Below are 16,173 nucleotides of genomic sequence, written 5' to 3' on the forward strand. Positions count from 1 at the left end.
TGATTTCTAATGTGCTAGTCAGACTACTTTGGGTTCATTAAATACCTAAACGAAATAAACTTGAATTGTGTGTATTTTAATAAATGTTTACATGTATACACAGACATTACAACAACAATAATATTAATAATTATGAACATAATCTCTTTGACGTTTATTAAATGAATTCTTGCTTTCATTAACACTTTTTAGGGCACTCATTGAGAATACTTGTAAATTCTAAATTTCATCCCTAGAGTGTTATTGTAGGAATTGTTTTCTTTTTAATTTTCATGGAGAAAATTAAGATTAATAAACTGAATATGTATGGTCCCTTGTCCTTAAGTGTTAAACAAACATAAACATGTATTTAAACCATTAGAAGATAAGAGCTAATTCAGGCACTTGTCAACATACACATTATCATATTAGAAGAACATGATCTTGATCTTCTCTGATTGGCTGAATGAAAACCACGTGCTTCGAAATCTTACGGAGGGGCACGGACGCAATTGAAGATGTATTCTGAAGTCACCTTATGGTTCCTTACCCCATAAAGGGTTAATCGATTTTCCCCAATGTTTAATGACAAGTACCAGATGCTTTTATTCTGAAAAAAGACCAATACTTTTGCTCTGAAAAATGACGCCGGAAGTTTGTCATTGTTTACAAACAGCCTGCTTCCGGTCGTCATTCTAAGGCGGTACGTCGTTGAGCAGCTGAAGTTTGTCCCATTTTTTTGCTTTCTTTCACAAGCAAAGACCACTGCCGACAAACTTTCCTCTCTGGCAGCATAAAGACAGTTTACCAAGATGTTTACTTGGCAGCCCAGCGTGACACAGACAGTCAAGTAGCTCAACAGATGTTCTGCAGCGCTGCTGCTTGATTCATTTCAACAGGTGTTGCGAGACCACAAGGAGGTAAAGTCTGTTTCCAGAGGTTTCTCATAGGCAAGTGTCCTGAAGAAAGCTGCGGACCTGTCTTCGGCGTTCACTGGCTGCTGTTAGCTTTGAAGTCTCTAGTCTCTCGCTAGCTGGTAGCATTAGCTAAAGTTTGGCACACTTGTGTGTCATGCTCCTCGGCCGCGTCCTCCTGAGCCTCACGTCCGAGTGTTCAAGAAGCATTTCTTTGCAAAGGACATATTCACTGAATGTGCTCTCAGCTCTGGGGCTGCGTCCCATTTCTATCAGTCACCACCAGAAATCCAGTCCGCCTGCACACCCGATCGGACCTGAGGTAATCAAACGATATTAATCTCCTCTGATTTGGGAGAGATTATAACATTGCAACTTCTCATGTGATCCCGCTCTGTTTTAGGCCATAGCTCGGCCCTCTGTGCATCTGCCAGCGGTGTTTGACATGCAGCCAGCCGGTGTCTCCTATGGAAGAGAGACCACAGCGGTGGCCTCAGACAGTGATGATGATGATGAGGGTGGTGGAGATGAGGGTTCGGTTGGACAGGTGAACAGAGCAGCCGGTGAGGCGAGGATGACTGAGATGAGTTCAGTTCAGGTGGATGCAGTGAGCACTGAGGTCCCGAAAGGCCACGTCGACCCTGGGGGCTCTTCTGTGTCTAGTGAGTAGAACTAACCGCCCCGAATAATGACTGGCTTTGTCGCAGATCTCATTCAACGCTGACTGCACTCCTCAATTTGGTACACTCATGGGGGAAAAAAAAACAACAACAGTATCACTTTGTGTAGGCCAGATGTTTCCACGTAATTTACAGTCGGCACATAGTTTGACAAAGCTGCTTATGTTGCGAACAAAATGTCAAGAGCAAAGAGCAGAGAATCACGTCTTTCACATGGCTCAGCGTGATCATATTGTGCCAGCACTCACAAGTGGGCCAAAGGTTTTTATTTTTTTTATATGACTGAATTATGTTTATTTTATCAGTAGTATTTATAGATCAACTCTGCTGCATTTGAACTCAAAGTGCACCCTAATGTCGCTCATGTCCATAAAGAACTTTATGCACAGCATCTGCCACATGTGCAACATGTATTTAAACCTCTAACATGTCATAATGTGGCCACAATCATAATTCTTGGTACATGTTGTTTTGCATCATTACATCTCCACATGTTGTGAAATAGTCATTGTCTGCAAAATACTTTAATAACAACTGGCGGTGGTTAGTTTTATTTCCTGAACATGCAATTTTACTTGACCAAATCGTTATTATTTATCTAGATATATATCCTAGAGCAAGTGATTTCAAAAAGTGCAGCTTTCATCACACTATTTTATGTCTCTACGCACTGTGTGTGTTGGTCCTTATAAACTATGCTTTTTCTTTGCAGCTCCTACAGGATCACATGAAAAGATGGCGAGGAGCAAGATGCGGAGGGAGAAGAAGAACATGATGAAGAAAATGCTGAAAGTTCCCGATACCTCGAAGAGTTTGATGTCGGAGCTCCCGTTTGCTTTGACTAGCCCTGCCACGTGGAAAGCGCTAGGGTGTATGTGCTTTCGTGCACATTTATTAATGATTCTTTCAATCACAGTTTGTTTTAGTAACTAGTACGAAGTCGGTGTCTAGCATGTGATTTACCAAATCCATCCTAGTGGCAGACAAGTTGCAAGCTGAGTCTGACTTTTATTTGCCTGTGCTCTGTAGTCCCAAACTCAGAGTCGACCCAGAAGAAGAGGAAGAGGAAGAGAGGAGACAGCGGTGGCCGAGTGGACAGCGAGGAGGATGGAGACAAGAAGAAAAAAAAGAAAGAGAGCCAACGACCCAACTACTTTGTCTCCATCCCCATCACTAACACTCAGGTAAAGAACTTGTCTGCAGGCACTGGTAGTAAATATAGCTAAAACATCGACTAAGAATTTAAAAGCAACCCTAGTTCCTGTATTTTTATAAACTGCAATGCACACTCATGTCAGAATAATCAGTGTACGTGTATATATACGTGTACGTATATTCTGAATTTGATACGGGCTATGTTTGATACAGTTGGGAGACTGTTGGAGTTAATCCAGATTTATGGACGCGTGGCAGATACAGTATGTTGATGTTTCATTTGGGGTTTTTACTGCACTTATTGTCTTGTATTGTACTGTACGCTGAACCAGCTTAGCAACAGTTTGCAAGTAGAGAGACAAAATAAGCTCACATTTCTGGTTGGAAAGAACCACACACAAACACATACGTTTGAACATTATGAAAGACCTGGATGTCAACTTGTTTCTAGATATGCACATATATCTTCTCCAGAAGTAAAGAAACTTAAAAAAAAAAAATCATTCTGCATGTAAACCACAATATCACTTCCTTTATAGCATGAAGCTCTTTTGTTTTGTGATTGCCACAACACCACATGAATGCGCATTTGTAATTTCCACTCTCCTTTTGTGGAGAACACCTTAACATGATCTCTTCAGACTGGTGATGAGTTTTTGTGTTTGACACTTAGACATGCTGAGTGTAGCTAGGTCTGCACTGGCTGTCGTCTTTTATTTAAATAAAGTAAAATCAAACGACCCGGTGGCTGGTGACACTGAAATGCTTATTGACCAGAACCCTCTCTGAAAGGTTATTGATTTAATCCGTCATCTGCCGATGGCTCATCTAATGTGTTGAACTTCATAACCTCAGGTTTCTGTTCTGTTTGAGCTCTTCCACTCCCCCTCCATTTCTCCATCTCCATTTCACATCTGTATCAAGATAGTTTCTGAAGGAACGAGTAGTCACTGTCCTCACTGCTACCAGTGATTGAAGGCAAATTTCTCCAATGACAGATAAGCTCAGGCGTGACTGAAGTCCAAGAGGCCATTCTTCAGCAGGAGCCCCGTCTGGCCAAAGCCATGATCCCCGTCCCAACTCTTCACATCACGCTTTTAGTCACTCATCTCGCCAACCAGGAGCAAGTAGACCTGTGAGTGGACACGCACACGTTGACATACACAAACACACGAATCCGCAGCAGACACAGAGGCCCCGCGGTATTCATTCACAGCGCCACGACCCAAAATGTCTCGAATGTTGTTCCTCATCTAATTAAAGTTGCGGAAGAAACACACAGCAGGAAAAACTCAGAGATAATTTCGTTTTGAGGTGTTTTCTTCATCGTTTTACCAAACCGTTAACCTCGGTGGCTTCTTGGTGCCATGTGGAAACCACAATGTTAAAAAATGATTTCCGCGTGAAGGCAGCGAAAGCTTTGAACTGATAATGGTTGAAAGCGTTACGTTATTCGCACAGAGGTTAGACAACAAGCCTTATTCACATTTTGACTTTGTCAAATCGCTGCACAAGCACAGGTGTTACTGTTAACATTAACAAAGTCTCTTTGTAGTGACGGTACCAAGGTCACCAGTGCTTTTTTTTTTTTTATATAAGAATACCTCAAGCTAGCTCTCAGTATTACTGATATTACACCAATCAGCCCGCAACATTAAAACCAAAGACCAGTAAAGTGAACAACATTGATTATCTCATTATGATATAATGATCCTAATGGAAACCTGGGAAACCAGATCGCCCCTATGGCAGCAACAAGGAGGGGCTCCTGGTGCCATACATGTGGACTCGTGTCCGTCCATATGACATAAAAGAAAATGAGACACATCACACAATGCCGTCTTTTTTCTTTGCTCCATGGTCTAGTTCTGATGTCCATTGTTGGGGCTTTCAGCTTTAGACAGGGATTGGCGTGGACAGTAGCTGATCTGTTGGACTGGACCACATGAGCCATTCTTTGCCTCTCACATGCTTCAGTGATCCTTGACGGCCAGTGACCCGGTCGCTGGTTCACAGCTTCTCCTTCCTTTGCAGTTTTGGAGATGCTCACTATATTCTCTCGCTACCTAATGTCACACTGACGGCTGCCACGATAACGCCAATCAGTGTTATTCACTTCACCGGTGATCATGACAAGGTGGTACATAATGTTATGGCTGATCAGTGTTATATTGACAGTATCTTTCCATAGAACATGTACATTATACTCACATTATCTGTAGTGACTGTAAGAGCGAAGTTGTCGCGTACTGAGCAGCTGAGATGGAACGGAGCGTACCAAACATGTCATCTAATTAATCGAGTGGAGGTGAAGGTTTCAGGGTTTAAAATTCAATTTCAAGTATTTGTGGTCGTGTATCAATGCATCTGATTTCTTCCTCTGCAACGAGTTCATCCCTGCACATGGATGCTGCTCAGCCCTTCGACGTACATTCCCACACAAGCGCAGGCTACTGCTGTTCATTACGTTTCCTCAGTGAGCAGTAATTGTGTCTCATGTGTGCCATGTAATTAAGGATTGAATATAATAAAATTCTCCTTGTTTCACATCTCCACAGTAATTCTAAAATGCTTCAATCAAACGGAGAACCGGAGTTCTGCAGTAGTAGCTTGCTGCAGTGGTGAATGTTCAGACTAAAGTTTCTGCTTGAAGTCGAGGATGCAGGGTCGTGCAGTAGTTAATTACCAGCGTGTCTCACCAGATACAGCTTCTGTTTTATCTCCTCCTCTCAGGACTTCCGGGGAAAAAAAGCGATCTGTAGAATTAGGAAGAGTACACTATTATTCTAAGCAGCAAGAGAATTAAACGAGAATAAGAAGTTCCACATTTAAACGCATACATATGAGCACGCATGCTCTTCTCTGCGGATTTCCTTTGATTTGAAGTAATTATGTGAGCCATTTGTGGCTCACAATTTGTCCTAATTAGCCCTTCAGTTAGTTTTTACATCCTGAACACGTGTCTTCTGGCCCACTTGAGTTAATTGTGCTGTTGTTTTGTTTCAACATGCACAGCAGCTTAGCTGGTGCTAACAATGTCTGAAATGATTCTAAACCGAAATTGGACTGGAACACTTTACAAGGACGCTTAGTAAAATGATCCAATAAGAGGCATACACCGATCAGCCACAACATTAAAACCAAGTGACAAGTGAAATAATAACACAGCTCATCCGGTGACAATGCAATGTTCTTCTTTTTGGGAAACTTTTGAACCTGGCATTCATTCGTTCACCTAGACCAGACGTGGCGACCCCACCCCAAAGCCAAGACACTACTTGATGGCAGCAGACGTTCCCGGCAGGATGCAGCCTGACACAGACACACACACAAACAGTTAAGAAACAACTGAAACAACTAGATCCCAAACTGATCAAGCATCCGTGGGATGATCCACGGAGGCACAATATTAGGAAGGTGGTCATAATGTTATGCCTGATTCGTGTGTGTATTCACATGCCCTGCAACATCAATCAGAATATAAATTTGTTTGACGTTTTTTTTTTTCCCTCCAGACAAAACTGAATTAAATCAGCAGAACGAGATGACCGTGATGGACCGAGACGGTTTTTTCCATTCGTCTTTTCAGACATGTGCTTTCCCACCACAGTCTCTCCATCCCTTTCAGAAACTGATCACACTTTCTGATGTGTAACCCCTCACGGGCAAAGAGACCTAGGAGACGGGGGCCATGTCACGTGATGACACTGACGCTTAACCTACTTCAAGATGAAGATCGTGTCATTAGCGATGACTAGGTTCTCATTATGTAATGTGGCAGGAACGGAATGGAGGGAGAGGATTAAGTCATGAATTGACTCTGTGTGTGTGTGTGTATTGATGTGTGTATATTTCCTTCCAGGGCGGCGACCGTGCTCTCTCAGGCCGAGCCGTCACTGGCTGAGCTGCTGCGTGGGCGGGATCTGGTGCTGCCCTTCTCAGGGATCAGTCATTTCAGGAAGGAGGTGGTGTTTGTTGCTCTGGCCACCGGACCACACAGAGACACGCTGGACAGCCTGGCAGGTCAGTGACAAACGCTCGGCTCATCGCTGCCTTGGCCGCGCTTCATTTCACGCCGGCGGCGCCTCTGCCGTCTCGGTTACGGTTGGTGCTGTACTTTACTAGAAGACGAGCTGCGATATTTAAACGTTAATGTGACGTGATACAACGCGTGGCTCGTTGTGCCCTCTGGAGGGATGTCTGAGGCTGTGGAGTTAGCTGTGGAGCGCTGCTGCTGATTGGAGGTGTTTGGGTCCTTCCTTGAAGCTCTACGTTTCCACACAGGAGCGTCCTTGAAGTTTTGAGGGCTTTGCTGTTAGTGACCGCAGATTGTTGTGTGTAATTGTTGTGGGTTGACACTGGCAGTCAGAAGTCGTTGTTAATCTAACTTTTGTCCCGGCATTGAAGGTTGCAGTTTTAGCATCTGTTTAAAAACTATACTCCCTAACAGCTGATGTATATAAATATATAAAAATATGAATATAAGTTGTAGTTATTAAATAATCAACCACCTGCACTGATTTGTTTTTTTGCTGTTTTATTCTCACTTTAAATCTGCACGATATTTGTCTTTTCTTCATTTGTGCTCCCTCATGTGTCTTTTTTTCACATCAGTGTACACGTTTGTGTATTTTTTGTGCGTCATTTCTAAGAGGATTCCATCGCTTCTGTGACACCAGCACATGCACAGTAAATGAGCTCCGTGATGTCGGCCCGAACGGGAAACACGCTGTCATTTCCAAACGGACACGGACGCATTCGTGTACTCTCTTAGCGCAGGAAATGAGGGATTTATGTCTCGACTTATTGATGTGCGTACGATCCACGCGGTGCTAGCGAGAGGCGCCGGTGTTTGTAAGTGTATGTGAAAGTGGATGTGCAGGATTTTCCTGGCTCCTCATCCAGTGCATTAAATGCCCAGATCCAAGCTAATCTGAGACAAATCCCACAGGGAATTTTATCTCACGGGCTGATTTAAATGTAACACGTTAATCTTTTTGAAGCGGAGAAAGAGCCACGAGTTCCACGTAACTGCATCTGCTAGTTTGTTTTTCTCAATTTCCTGTCTGTTTGCGAGGTTTTAAATGATTTCAGACATTGCATGCTTATTTTCAGATGAAAAAAATAGTGATAAAACATCCAAACAAACTTGCATTAACTCCAAAGACTTGGACAGACTTTAATGATCCACGAGGGAAATGACTTGGTCACAGTAGCTTAGTTGGACATAAAAAAACACAAGTAAAAAGAAAGATTAAATAATTTTAGATTAAAATAAATTATTATCTAGTAAAATAAAATAGAAATAAGCTACTGTTCAAATAATCCCAAGTATTATTATTTATTTATTTACCAGCTAGTCTTCCTGAGGTCTAAGGAAAGACAACAAAAGTACACAACAGTCAATCACATCATATCACACTTACAGATACAATTACAATGTTAAAATAATCACTTAATAATTTCCATAAATCCTAAGACATTAGATTATTATTAAATGTTTTGAAAGGAATGACAGTGGAGAATACGCACATGCTCATGCCCATGGAGTCTTTACATAATATTCGTGACACAAACACCATTGAGTTGTCGGGACGGTGTAAGTCTTCATGTGGAGGTCACTGTGAGGCCTTGAAAAGACCATTTGTACCATTTTAACAAGCAGTAAATATCACAGAGTCGGATATTTCTGCAGTTTTATTCCTGCTTCTGGCATGAAGAATTATGAGGCAGGATCAAAAGATTACAAAAAAAAAATAAAAAATATGCCCCGATGGAGAGCGAACCAAGCAAAGGAAGGCCAAAACAGGAAGTCAGACTCTCTTGTCATCTTGTCTGTACTCTCCACCACTGCTATTGATTAAACACTAACCTTTCTCTCCCCGGAGAGTTCCTCTTCTAAAAATACCTCTCTAGCTTCCCTCTAAACCTCATCAGTTGATGTGTGCGTCTTTGCCTGCGCGTATCTGTCCTTGCAGGTTGTCTGACCTTATTCCTTATTTATTTTTATTTATTTTTGGGGGGGTTTTATCGGAGTAGTTTAATGAGCAGCAGAATAAACCATCATCCGACACATATTCTCAGCCATCTGCGCCTGCACTATTTACGTCTTCTGTTATGGCTTTTCACAAAGCCTATAAATGGGAGTGAGGATGGTGCTGTGGGGAAAACAGGGTTGGGTGTGTACAGTATGAATTTCATCCACATTATGTGTTCTATATATAGTAACTTTTTTTTTTTTGTCTTGTCAATAACACGAAGGTTTGCTTTCAAGGTGTCCAAGATATGACTTACAGTATTTAAATGTTAAATGCTTGTATATTTTTATTTGTTATTCTTAGACTGGGTCACACCGTAAGCTGTTGCTGGGTTGAAGTAAGTCTAAAGTGCTTGTGTGTGCGCTGCAGAGTTGCTGCGGAGCCGCTTTGAGGAGCAGGGTCTTCTGCAGGGGGACTGTCGTGGGTTTGAGCCTCACCTCACCATTATGAAGCTGTCCAGAGCATCAAAACTACGGTCACAGGTACGCGCACGTTCTGGGAAGTGTTAGGTAATCGAATGTGATACGTGATAACCAGTATCGGATTTATAAGACATTAGAACCACTCCGGCTCGCAGCATTATTGGGTTTGGCCATTTAAATTCAGGATGCTTTGAACAATAACGCCGTGAAGATGGTTCTTTTATCACTCAACGTCTTCGTCTCATTTTCTCGCTGTACTTTGCAGGTAGGCTGTTCCTTGGAGAAGTTCAGTTCAGGACCTCGTATGCCCTGTTCACTCTTGGTTGGTTGTAAAATGCATTTCAGGGATCAGAACACAAGTGGACAACCAATAGATCACACCTGTCTCTGTAATGTTTCCCCCAGGCGTCCAGTTTACCGCTTTGTTACCGTCAGTGTCACTTCTGCTGCAAAAGTCTGTTGGCAGACAAGCTAAAAAAATAATAATTATAACTACAGCTCACATATACTGTATGTACAAGCTGCAGGATATTAGTTTTCCTCTCTACTGTTGCTTTGCCCTGATTTGGTAGGGTTGGCACACTAGCTAAAAAAAACAAATTAAAACAACCAACTTCCTTGTGGAGGACGCATAAGGAAATTCACACCAAAAAGCTCTCTTTGCAAATGATTTAGGGGATTTTTGCAGAAGTTTCCAGTGTTGTTCACTTGTGTTCCAGTTATTCTTAGAGCAAGACACATTTCTAAACCAAAAGTAAACACGATGTCAGTTGCTCCTTTTTCTTCTTCATATGTCAGTCTTGTCTAATTGGCTTTAAAGCCTTAAAGTTTAAGGCTGTTTCCTTCATAAGCATCTCAGGGAATTCTAAGTGATACCTGCTTTCTTAGTTTAAGGGAAATAACCTACGTACAAGACCAGATAAATTAAATATGTTGCAATTTCTGCGAATAAATTCATAAAAAAACAAAAAAACAAAGTTGCATCAGAATGTCGGGGATTACATTTGAGTTTATAATCTGAATGCTGCTTTGCATTGTTTTATTCATTATTTTCATACCAACATTGTTTAATTGTTTGCATATGTTTTCCCAGTAAGCTTGCTGTAAAAAAAAATAACTTATTATTATTATTATTATTATTATTTTATTGTTTTCATGCCAAAACATATCTCCAGCTAGAACTACCTGTGGGAATAGCTTTTTTCTGTAGTAATATTTGTATTTGCATATCAGGCTGATATCATGCTGATGTCGTTGGCGTTATACGGGGGAGATTACCCACGCAAAGAGCACATTAAATGAGTAGAGGACAGTGAAAATGATGCATGACTTGGACAAAGACATAAATAAGAGGGAGAGGGGAGAAAGATAATCAGAGATGAGCACCGGTCAAGAGGGCAGAGGAAGAGGAAGGACAGCATCCATCTGACAATTAATGGCACCTTATCCTGCCTGGCGCCTGGAGGCCGCCATGCTTGTCTTCTTCCAGTCTCTGTGTGTGAATATCTTTCTCAGTGTGTGTGTGTATCATAAAAAGTGACAGGACACTAACAGGATTTTCGCCTCGGTCTCCGTAGGGTATAAAGCGTGTGGATCCAGCCCTTTACTCAAACTACACGAACAAGTAGGTACTTTGCTTTTCATGTAGTTAAATACACATATTAGAAATTTACAATGTTCCATCTTATAGACGTCCGCATTGCATTTTAGAAAAAAAAAAGAAAGTGCACTTTCGGAGTCTCCTGCCCTCTCTGTGCCGACTCTAACAGCCACTGTCTGTTTTCAGATTTTTTGGAGACCAGACGGTGGACCGCGTGGATCTGTGTTCCATGTTGAAAAAGAAGCAACAAGATGGATATTACCACACTGAGACTTCACTACAACTCGGTGAGTTCACACTCAAGCGGTTGTACTCCCAGGTGCAATAATGAGCCACCAGAGGGCGCTCTCATCCCACTTACAGTCCACATGAGTTGGTTTCTTCAATTCATCTAAAAATAATGTTTTCAGTCTTATTTAAACACTAACATGTTAAATTACATTTCCATTTGTTTATATATATTTTTATATATATATATATGTATATGTATATATATGTATATGTATATATATGTATATGTGTATATATATATATATGTATATATATATGTATATATATTTTTATTATTTTTTTTTTTTTTAATTCTGTCAATGAAGCTTCTGTAGATCTGTTGTTGATCATTTGGGATGGGTTCAGTGAAATACTATTGTAAACGCTTGGTGTAGGTTTTTGGTTTTCCCTTTATTTTAACCACCAACCAAGTCACCAGTGTTTTTAGTGTGAGTCGAAGTCTATTTGATAATAAGTCAAACTGTTCTCAGCAGAAGCCAAAAGCCAGGCGGGCTGCCCTCATCAGACACCAGGGGGATACTCCAGAGCTCATTTCCATTTTAGACATTGCTGCCCAGTCGTACATTACCACCCTGCCAGGCCTTTGAAAACTTGTCAGCCTTGTAGAATAGAGGCTCTAATGTCCAAAGAAAGAAAGTAGAGCTAAAGGGCTTTCTGTTGCTTCAGCGCTGCTTTAAAGGCACTTTTTATGAGCAGAACTTGTGAAACATGGAGAAATCACTTTTTGATACAGTCTGACGCGTAGTTGTGTTCTCTCTTCTCTTTATGTGTTGACTAAAGTCTTGATGTCCTAGTCTAGTTTTCTCTTAAATGGACAGAGGACATGCTCAGTTGGTAACAAGTCATATAAGGCCTTTTTCTAATGGCCTGTGTTTGAAAGAAACGTGACACAAATCATTGTTTGCATTTATTTAAACTGCTTTTAAAATGCACTGAATTTCTGGTCTAAGTTACAAAAAAAAAAGAGAGATAGAGAGAGATACAAGTATAAATAATATATGTGCTGCACTGAGATTGGAGGCAAGATCTTTCCTTTTTCAGGGTGAGTTATGCGGAACCTGTTTGAATCTGTCATGTTTATTTGAGCTGCGCCCCGATATCCCAAACTGAGAATCTCTGCTTTGAACTACTAGCTACTGTGGTTATATTCAAACCAACCTTCTGATGCTCACAACTATGAGCCAACAGACATGTCAAAGATTGTTACTTCAGCCAACAGAAACTTAAATGCTGTTGTGTTATTACTCGTCTTTTTTTGTTTTATTGGAGCGTGTCATAAAATGTAGAAATGGCTTGTAGGTGATCTTCGTGTCTAGCTCAAGCACACTTCGTCATCTGGCAGATACGCATCGCCCCAACCTTGAACTCACTCAAATGTGCCCTCAAATCCCATCTGTTTGCTCGTGCTTTTGGCCCATCGTCAACCCAGTGTTTACGTTCTCAGTTAGCTCACCCTGTCCTGTCTGTTTTGTCTAACTTGTCTTTTCTGTTCTTGTAAAGTGTCCTTGGGCCTCTTGAAAGGCGCTATATAAATCCAATATATTATTTGTTATTGTTATTATTATGTAACTGCTAACCCTCTGGTTCGTGGACAACCCACTCTACCTACTGAGCCACAGACGCTCCAGTCTCATGAGATCATTTATTTTTTTAAAACAGTGGCTTTAGCAAAGGCGGTGTATAAAATGGAATACAAAAAAAAACATTTAAAAAGAACACTTGTCCTCCAATACTAGCAGTAGCCATATATAAATGATAGAAGAAATCTACTGACTCTATGACGTCATCCATCCTGAAGAGCAGTTAATTCAAAAATATGTCCTTCAACGTGGCCACGCCCTTAGCTCTGCATGACAATCCTTGATGTCATTTTTAAAAAGTGAGTTCAATTACACTCCTTGTAATGAAAAGAAAGAAAGAGGATCTTAGCTTTAAAAGCTGAAAATACTTTTGTCCCAGTCTGTAAAGTTGGATTTTTTTTTAACGGACTGAGGACTGACATGTTATTGGAGCCAGAGTCAAGAGGCCATTTGAGGAACTGCAGTATTTGGCGCTTTTGCCGCCCTCACGTCAGCCCCAAATGTTACGGACGCACACAATGGATGACAGAGACTTCTTAAATTCCACTGTCAAGCAGCTACGCTAATTGCTCTGTGCGTGTCTTAGAGGGAGAGGGTACTAGCAGCGTGAGTGGAACTAGTCTGTCACAATGTTTTGTGGATCACTGAGCTGTCTGCGAGAGACAAAGAGTGGCAGCGCGTGCGTGGGAGTGAGAGACCGAGCGGCGGGATGTTTACCTCACACTTCACATCATCAAAACGATGATGTGATTTCATGAAGTGTTTTTTTTCCTAAAAAAAAAAAACCTTACATACATATTTAAAACGAGTGAAAACTGAAAGTGCGCCTGCTTCTTTGATATTATGCTGCACTAACCACGCTGCAGAGCTACAGCGTGGAGGGTTTAAATGCACAGTGTTCGTGCCTGCTGTGTGTGAGGGAAGTGGAAGGAATGGCAGGAATTAAGAGTCCGTCTACCTCAAGCTTAGAAGTCACATAATCTCTTTAAACTCATGTGGTGTGAATTTAAATAAAGAAATAAAGCGCAATCCCCCTTACAAATGAAAAAGAATTAAAACTCGCCTTTACACAGTTGAATTCACTTCCGCTGTGTTGTGACAAGTAGCTGAAGGTGGTAATCCTCTGATAAATGATGCCGTGTAACTGACACTACTGACTCCGTTTGGTAACGTTGCCTCTTGACTAACATTGCTACACAGTTTCGCTGATGCGCTTGCACCAAGTTGGGAACACACCAAGACTGGCCCCCCGCCACCCTTTTGGATGGTTTACCGGAAAAACATGAGCAGACGACTGGGGGGTGGGGTTTAAATGAAGATAAAAAAAAATGGAAAAACAGAAGAATAACGAGCGGATACCAAGACAAACCCAGCAAAATTCCCAGGGACCGGTACTTGGTCAAGTTGGCCACTGTAAATAATATCAACCCGTACGACCTGAGGGCAAACAACTGGACTCCAATGCAGAACTGCTGTCCAACATGGATAGGGATACACTCCCTGCTAGTACCGGGTAGTCTCTCTTCAGTCTTCAGAACTGTCTTGATCTTCATGGCATTCAACAAAGTGCTGGAAACATTCTTTAAGGGAGTTTGGTCCCTATTGACAGATTATCAGATTGATACAATAGTCCACACAGTGCAAATTTCCTCGTCCACTACATCCAAAAGTTGCTCTGTTGGGTTGTGAATGGGCGACTATTGAGGCCATTCGAGGACTCCTGTTCTTAGCTGAAAATAGTGCCATTCGGTGTGGTCTTCTGCTGCTGTAGCCCATCGTCTTTTTGGCTGCTCACTGGGTATTTTCTGTTTTTCAGACCATTCTCTGTAAACCGTGGAGATGGTGGGAATGTGTACCAGTGCATGACCAGTTTTGGAAAATACTCAGACCAGACCATCTGACACCCACAACGATGCCACACTCAAAGTCTCTTAAGTCATCTTTCGTCATCATGTTCTACAAGCTGTTCCAACCGATTGTCATGTCTTCCTGGGGTCTTTTTATAAACTCGCTGAGCTTCACCTGAATGTCTTCCAGCCTGTTGTAGTTTAAGGCAGACTCTTTAAAATGTCTAACTACACTGCCTGGCCAAAAAAAAAAAAATAAGTCATCACCAAAAACAAGGTCACAATCTAATATTTTGTGGGACCTTTAGCTTTGATTACAAAGCGCATTCGCTGCGGCATTGTTTCAATAATCTTCCCCTGTGTCAACAGACTTATTTCCATCCAGCGTTGCATTCATTTTTCACCAAGATCTCGATGATGGGAGAGTCTGAAGCAACCCCAGATCATAGCACTGGCCCCCAGGCTTATGCAGTAGACACTAGGGATGGTGTGTGCATCACTCCATCTGCCTCTCTTCTTGCCCTGATGCACCCATCACTCTGGAACAGGGTAAATCTGGACTCATCAGATCACATGACCTTCTTCCTTTGCTCCAGAGTCCAATCTTTATGCTCCCTAGGAAATTGAGGCCTTTTTTTTCCGGTTAGCCTCCTCAATGATTAGTAGTTTTCTTAAGGCTACGCAGCTGTTCAGTCTCAATCCCCTGAGTTTCCTTCACGTGCTGCGTGTGGAAATGCTCGTACTGTCACCATTAATCATAGTCCTGAGTTCTACTGTTGTTTTTCTTCGATTTGATTTCACCAAACGTTTAAGGGGTTGTCGATAATGATCAATCAGGAGCAAAATCACACCAGCGGGATAGGCACTGTCATATTTCAATCTTGCAGACCTACATCATTTTTAGATCTATACTTTATTGCTGTGACTCAGCATACTACTGCCTACTTTAAGCAGCTGAAAATCTTGCTTGGCCTATATAACTTTATTTTATCAAGGATTTTTCAGCTAGCATGGACATCTTCCAAAGCTTGATGCGATTTCATCTTCAGAAAAAAAGCTTTTTGACTTTCTTATAAACCGCTTAAACTCGCCAACATCAAATATTTTAGAGAACATACAATGCTTGGATAACTTGAAGTAGTCTGCATAGTGGACTACCATTTTTTAAAAAACGTTATGTCTGCTTCGTATTCATGCATTTCATGCAAAGTCGTGGCAGAGGAGAAGTAGGAAAACACATTCGTCGGCCTAAAAAAAATCCCTTGGTTCAAAAATGGCCAGTGTTCACACCAGAGCTTTAAATCTCTGTTGTCTGAAGCCAGCAACACATGATGAGCAGTATGTGGCCTCGCTCTCTCCATAGGAGAGCAATTATTCAGCCAACACACAGCAGTCTTGAGCCTCACTGGAGACAGTGATGCAGCGGGAACAAGGAACTGACTCTTCAGCCGCAATTCAACAAACACAACAGGGAAATCTCTCTTAGCATACATTATTCAAATGACCTGGCAACATCCTCGGATCCTGTTCATTTCCAGTGCTCTATTACTTAAATGATCTATTAAAAGTTTCATAAAATCCCAATGTGCTAGACTCTGCATTCATAATGAAACGTAGCCCATTTGTGGTTGGTGAGAATATTCAGACGTATCCTCTACAGTGTGCCT

The 16,173-nt window shown here is 41.6% G+C and overlaps 1 protein-coding gene across 5 annotated transcripts in view; it reads left to right on the forward strand.

Moving 5' to 3' along the window:
- Positions 1 to 662: 662 nt before the first annotated feature.
- LOC124998858 (A-kinase anchor protein 7-like) overlaps positions 663 to 16,173 on the forward strand; it is a 43,755-nt gene continuing 28,244 nt past the window's right edge. For 4 of the 5 annotated variants that reach the window (XM_047573464.1, XM_047573465.1, XM_047573466.1 and 1 more), the window contains exons 1-9: positions 663 to 1,215; positions 1,297 to 1,555; positions 2,286 to 2,444; positions 2,603 to 2,757; positions 3,727 to 3,863; positions 6,591 to 6,751; positions 9,136 to 9,248; positions 10,766 to 10,812; positions 10,975 to 11,075. In XM_047573464.1, coding sequence (XP_047429420.1) covers positions 1,051 to 1,215; positions 1,297 to 1,555; positions 2,286 to 2,444; positions 2,603 to 2,757; positions 3,727 to 3,863; positions 6,591 to 6,751; positions 9,136 to 9,248; positions 10,766 to 10,812; positions 10,975 to 11,075 — 1,297 coding nt within the window. In that variant the 5' untranslated portion in view covers positions 663 to 1,050. Of the gene's footprint in view, positions 1,216 to 1,296; positions 1,556 to 2,285; positions 2,445 to 2,602; positions 2,758 to 3,726; positions 3,864 to 6,590; positions 6,752 to 9,135; positions 9,249 to 10,765; positions 10,813 to 10,974; positions 11,076 to 14,475; positions 14,681 to 16,173 lie in introns of those variants that run through there. The other variant, XM_047573467.1, reaches the window with a different exon arrangement.

The sequence above is a fragment of the Mugil cephalus genome, chromosome 21 (assembly GCF_022458985.1).
Source record: "Mugil cephalus isolate CIBA_MC_2020 chromosome 21, CIBA_Mcephalus_1.1, whole genome shotgun sequence".
Taxonomy (NCBI): domain Eukaryota; kingdom Metazoa; phylum Chordata; class Actinopteri; order Mugiliformes; family Mugilidae; genus Mugil; species Mugil cephalus.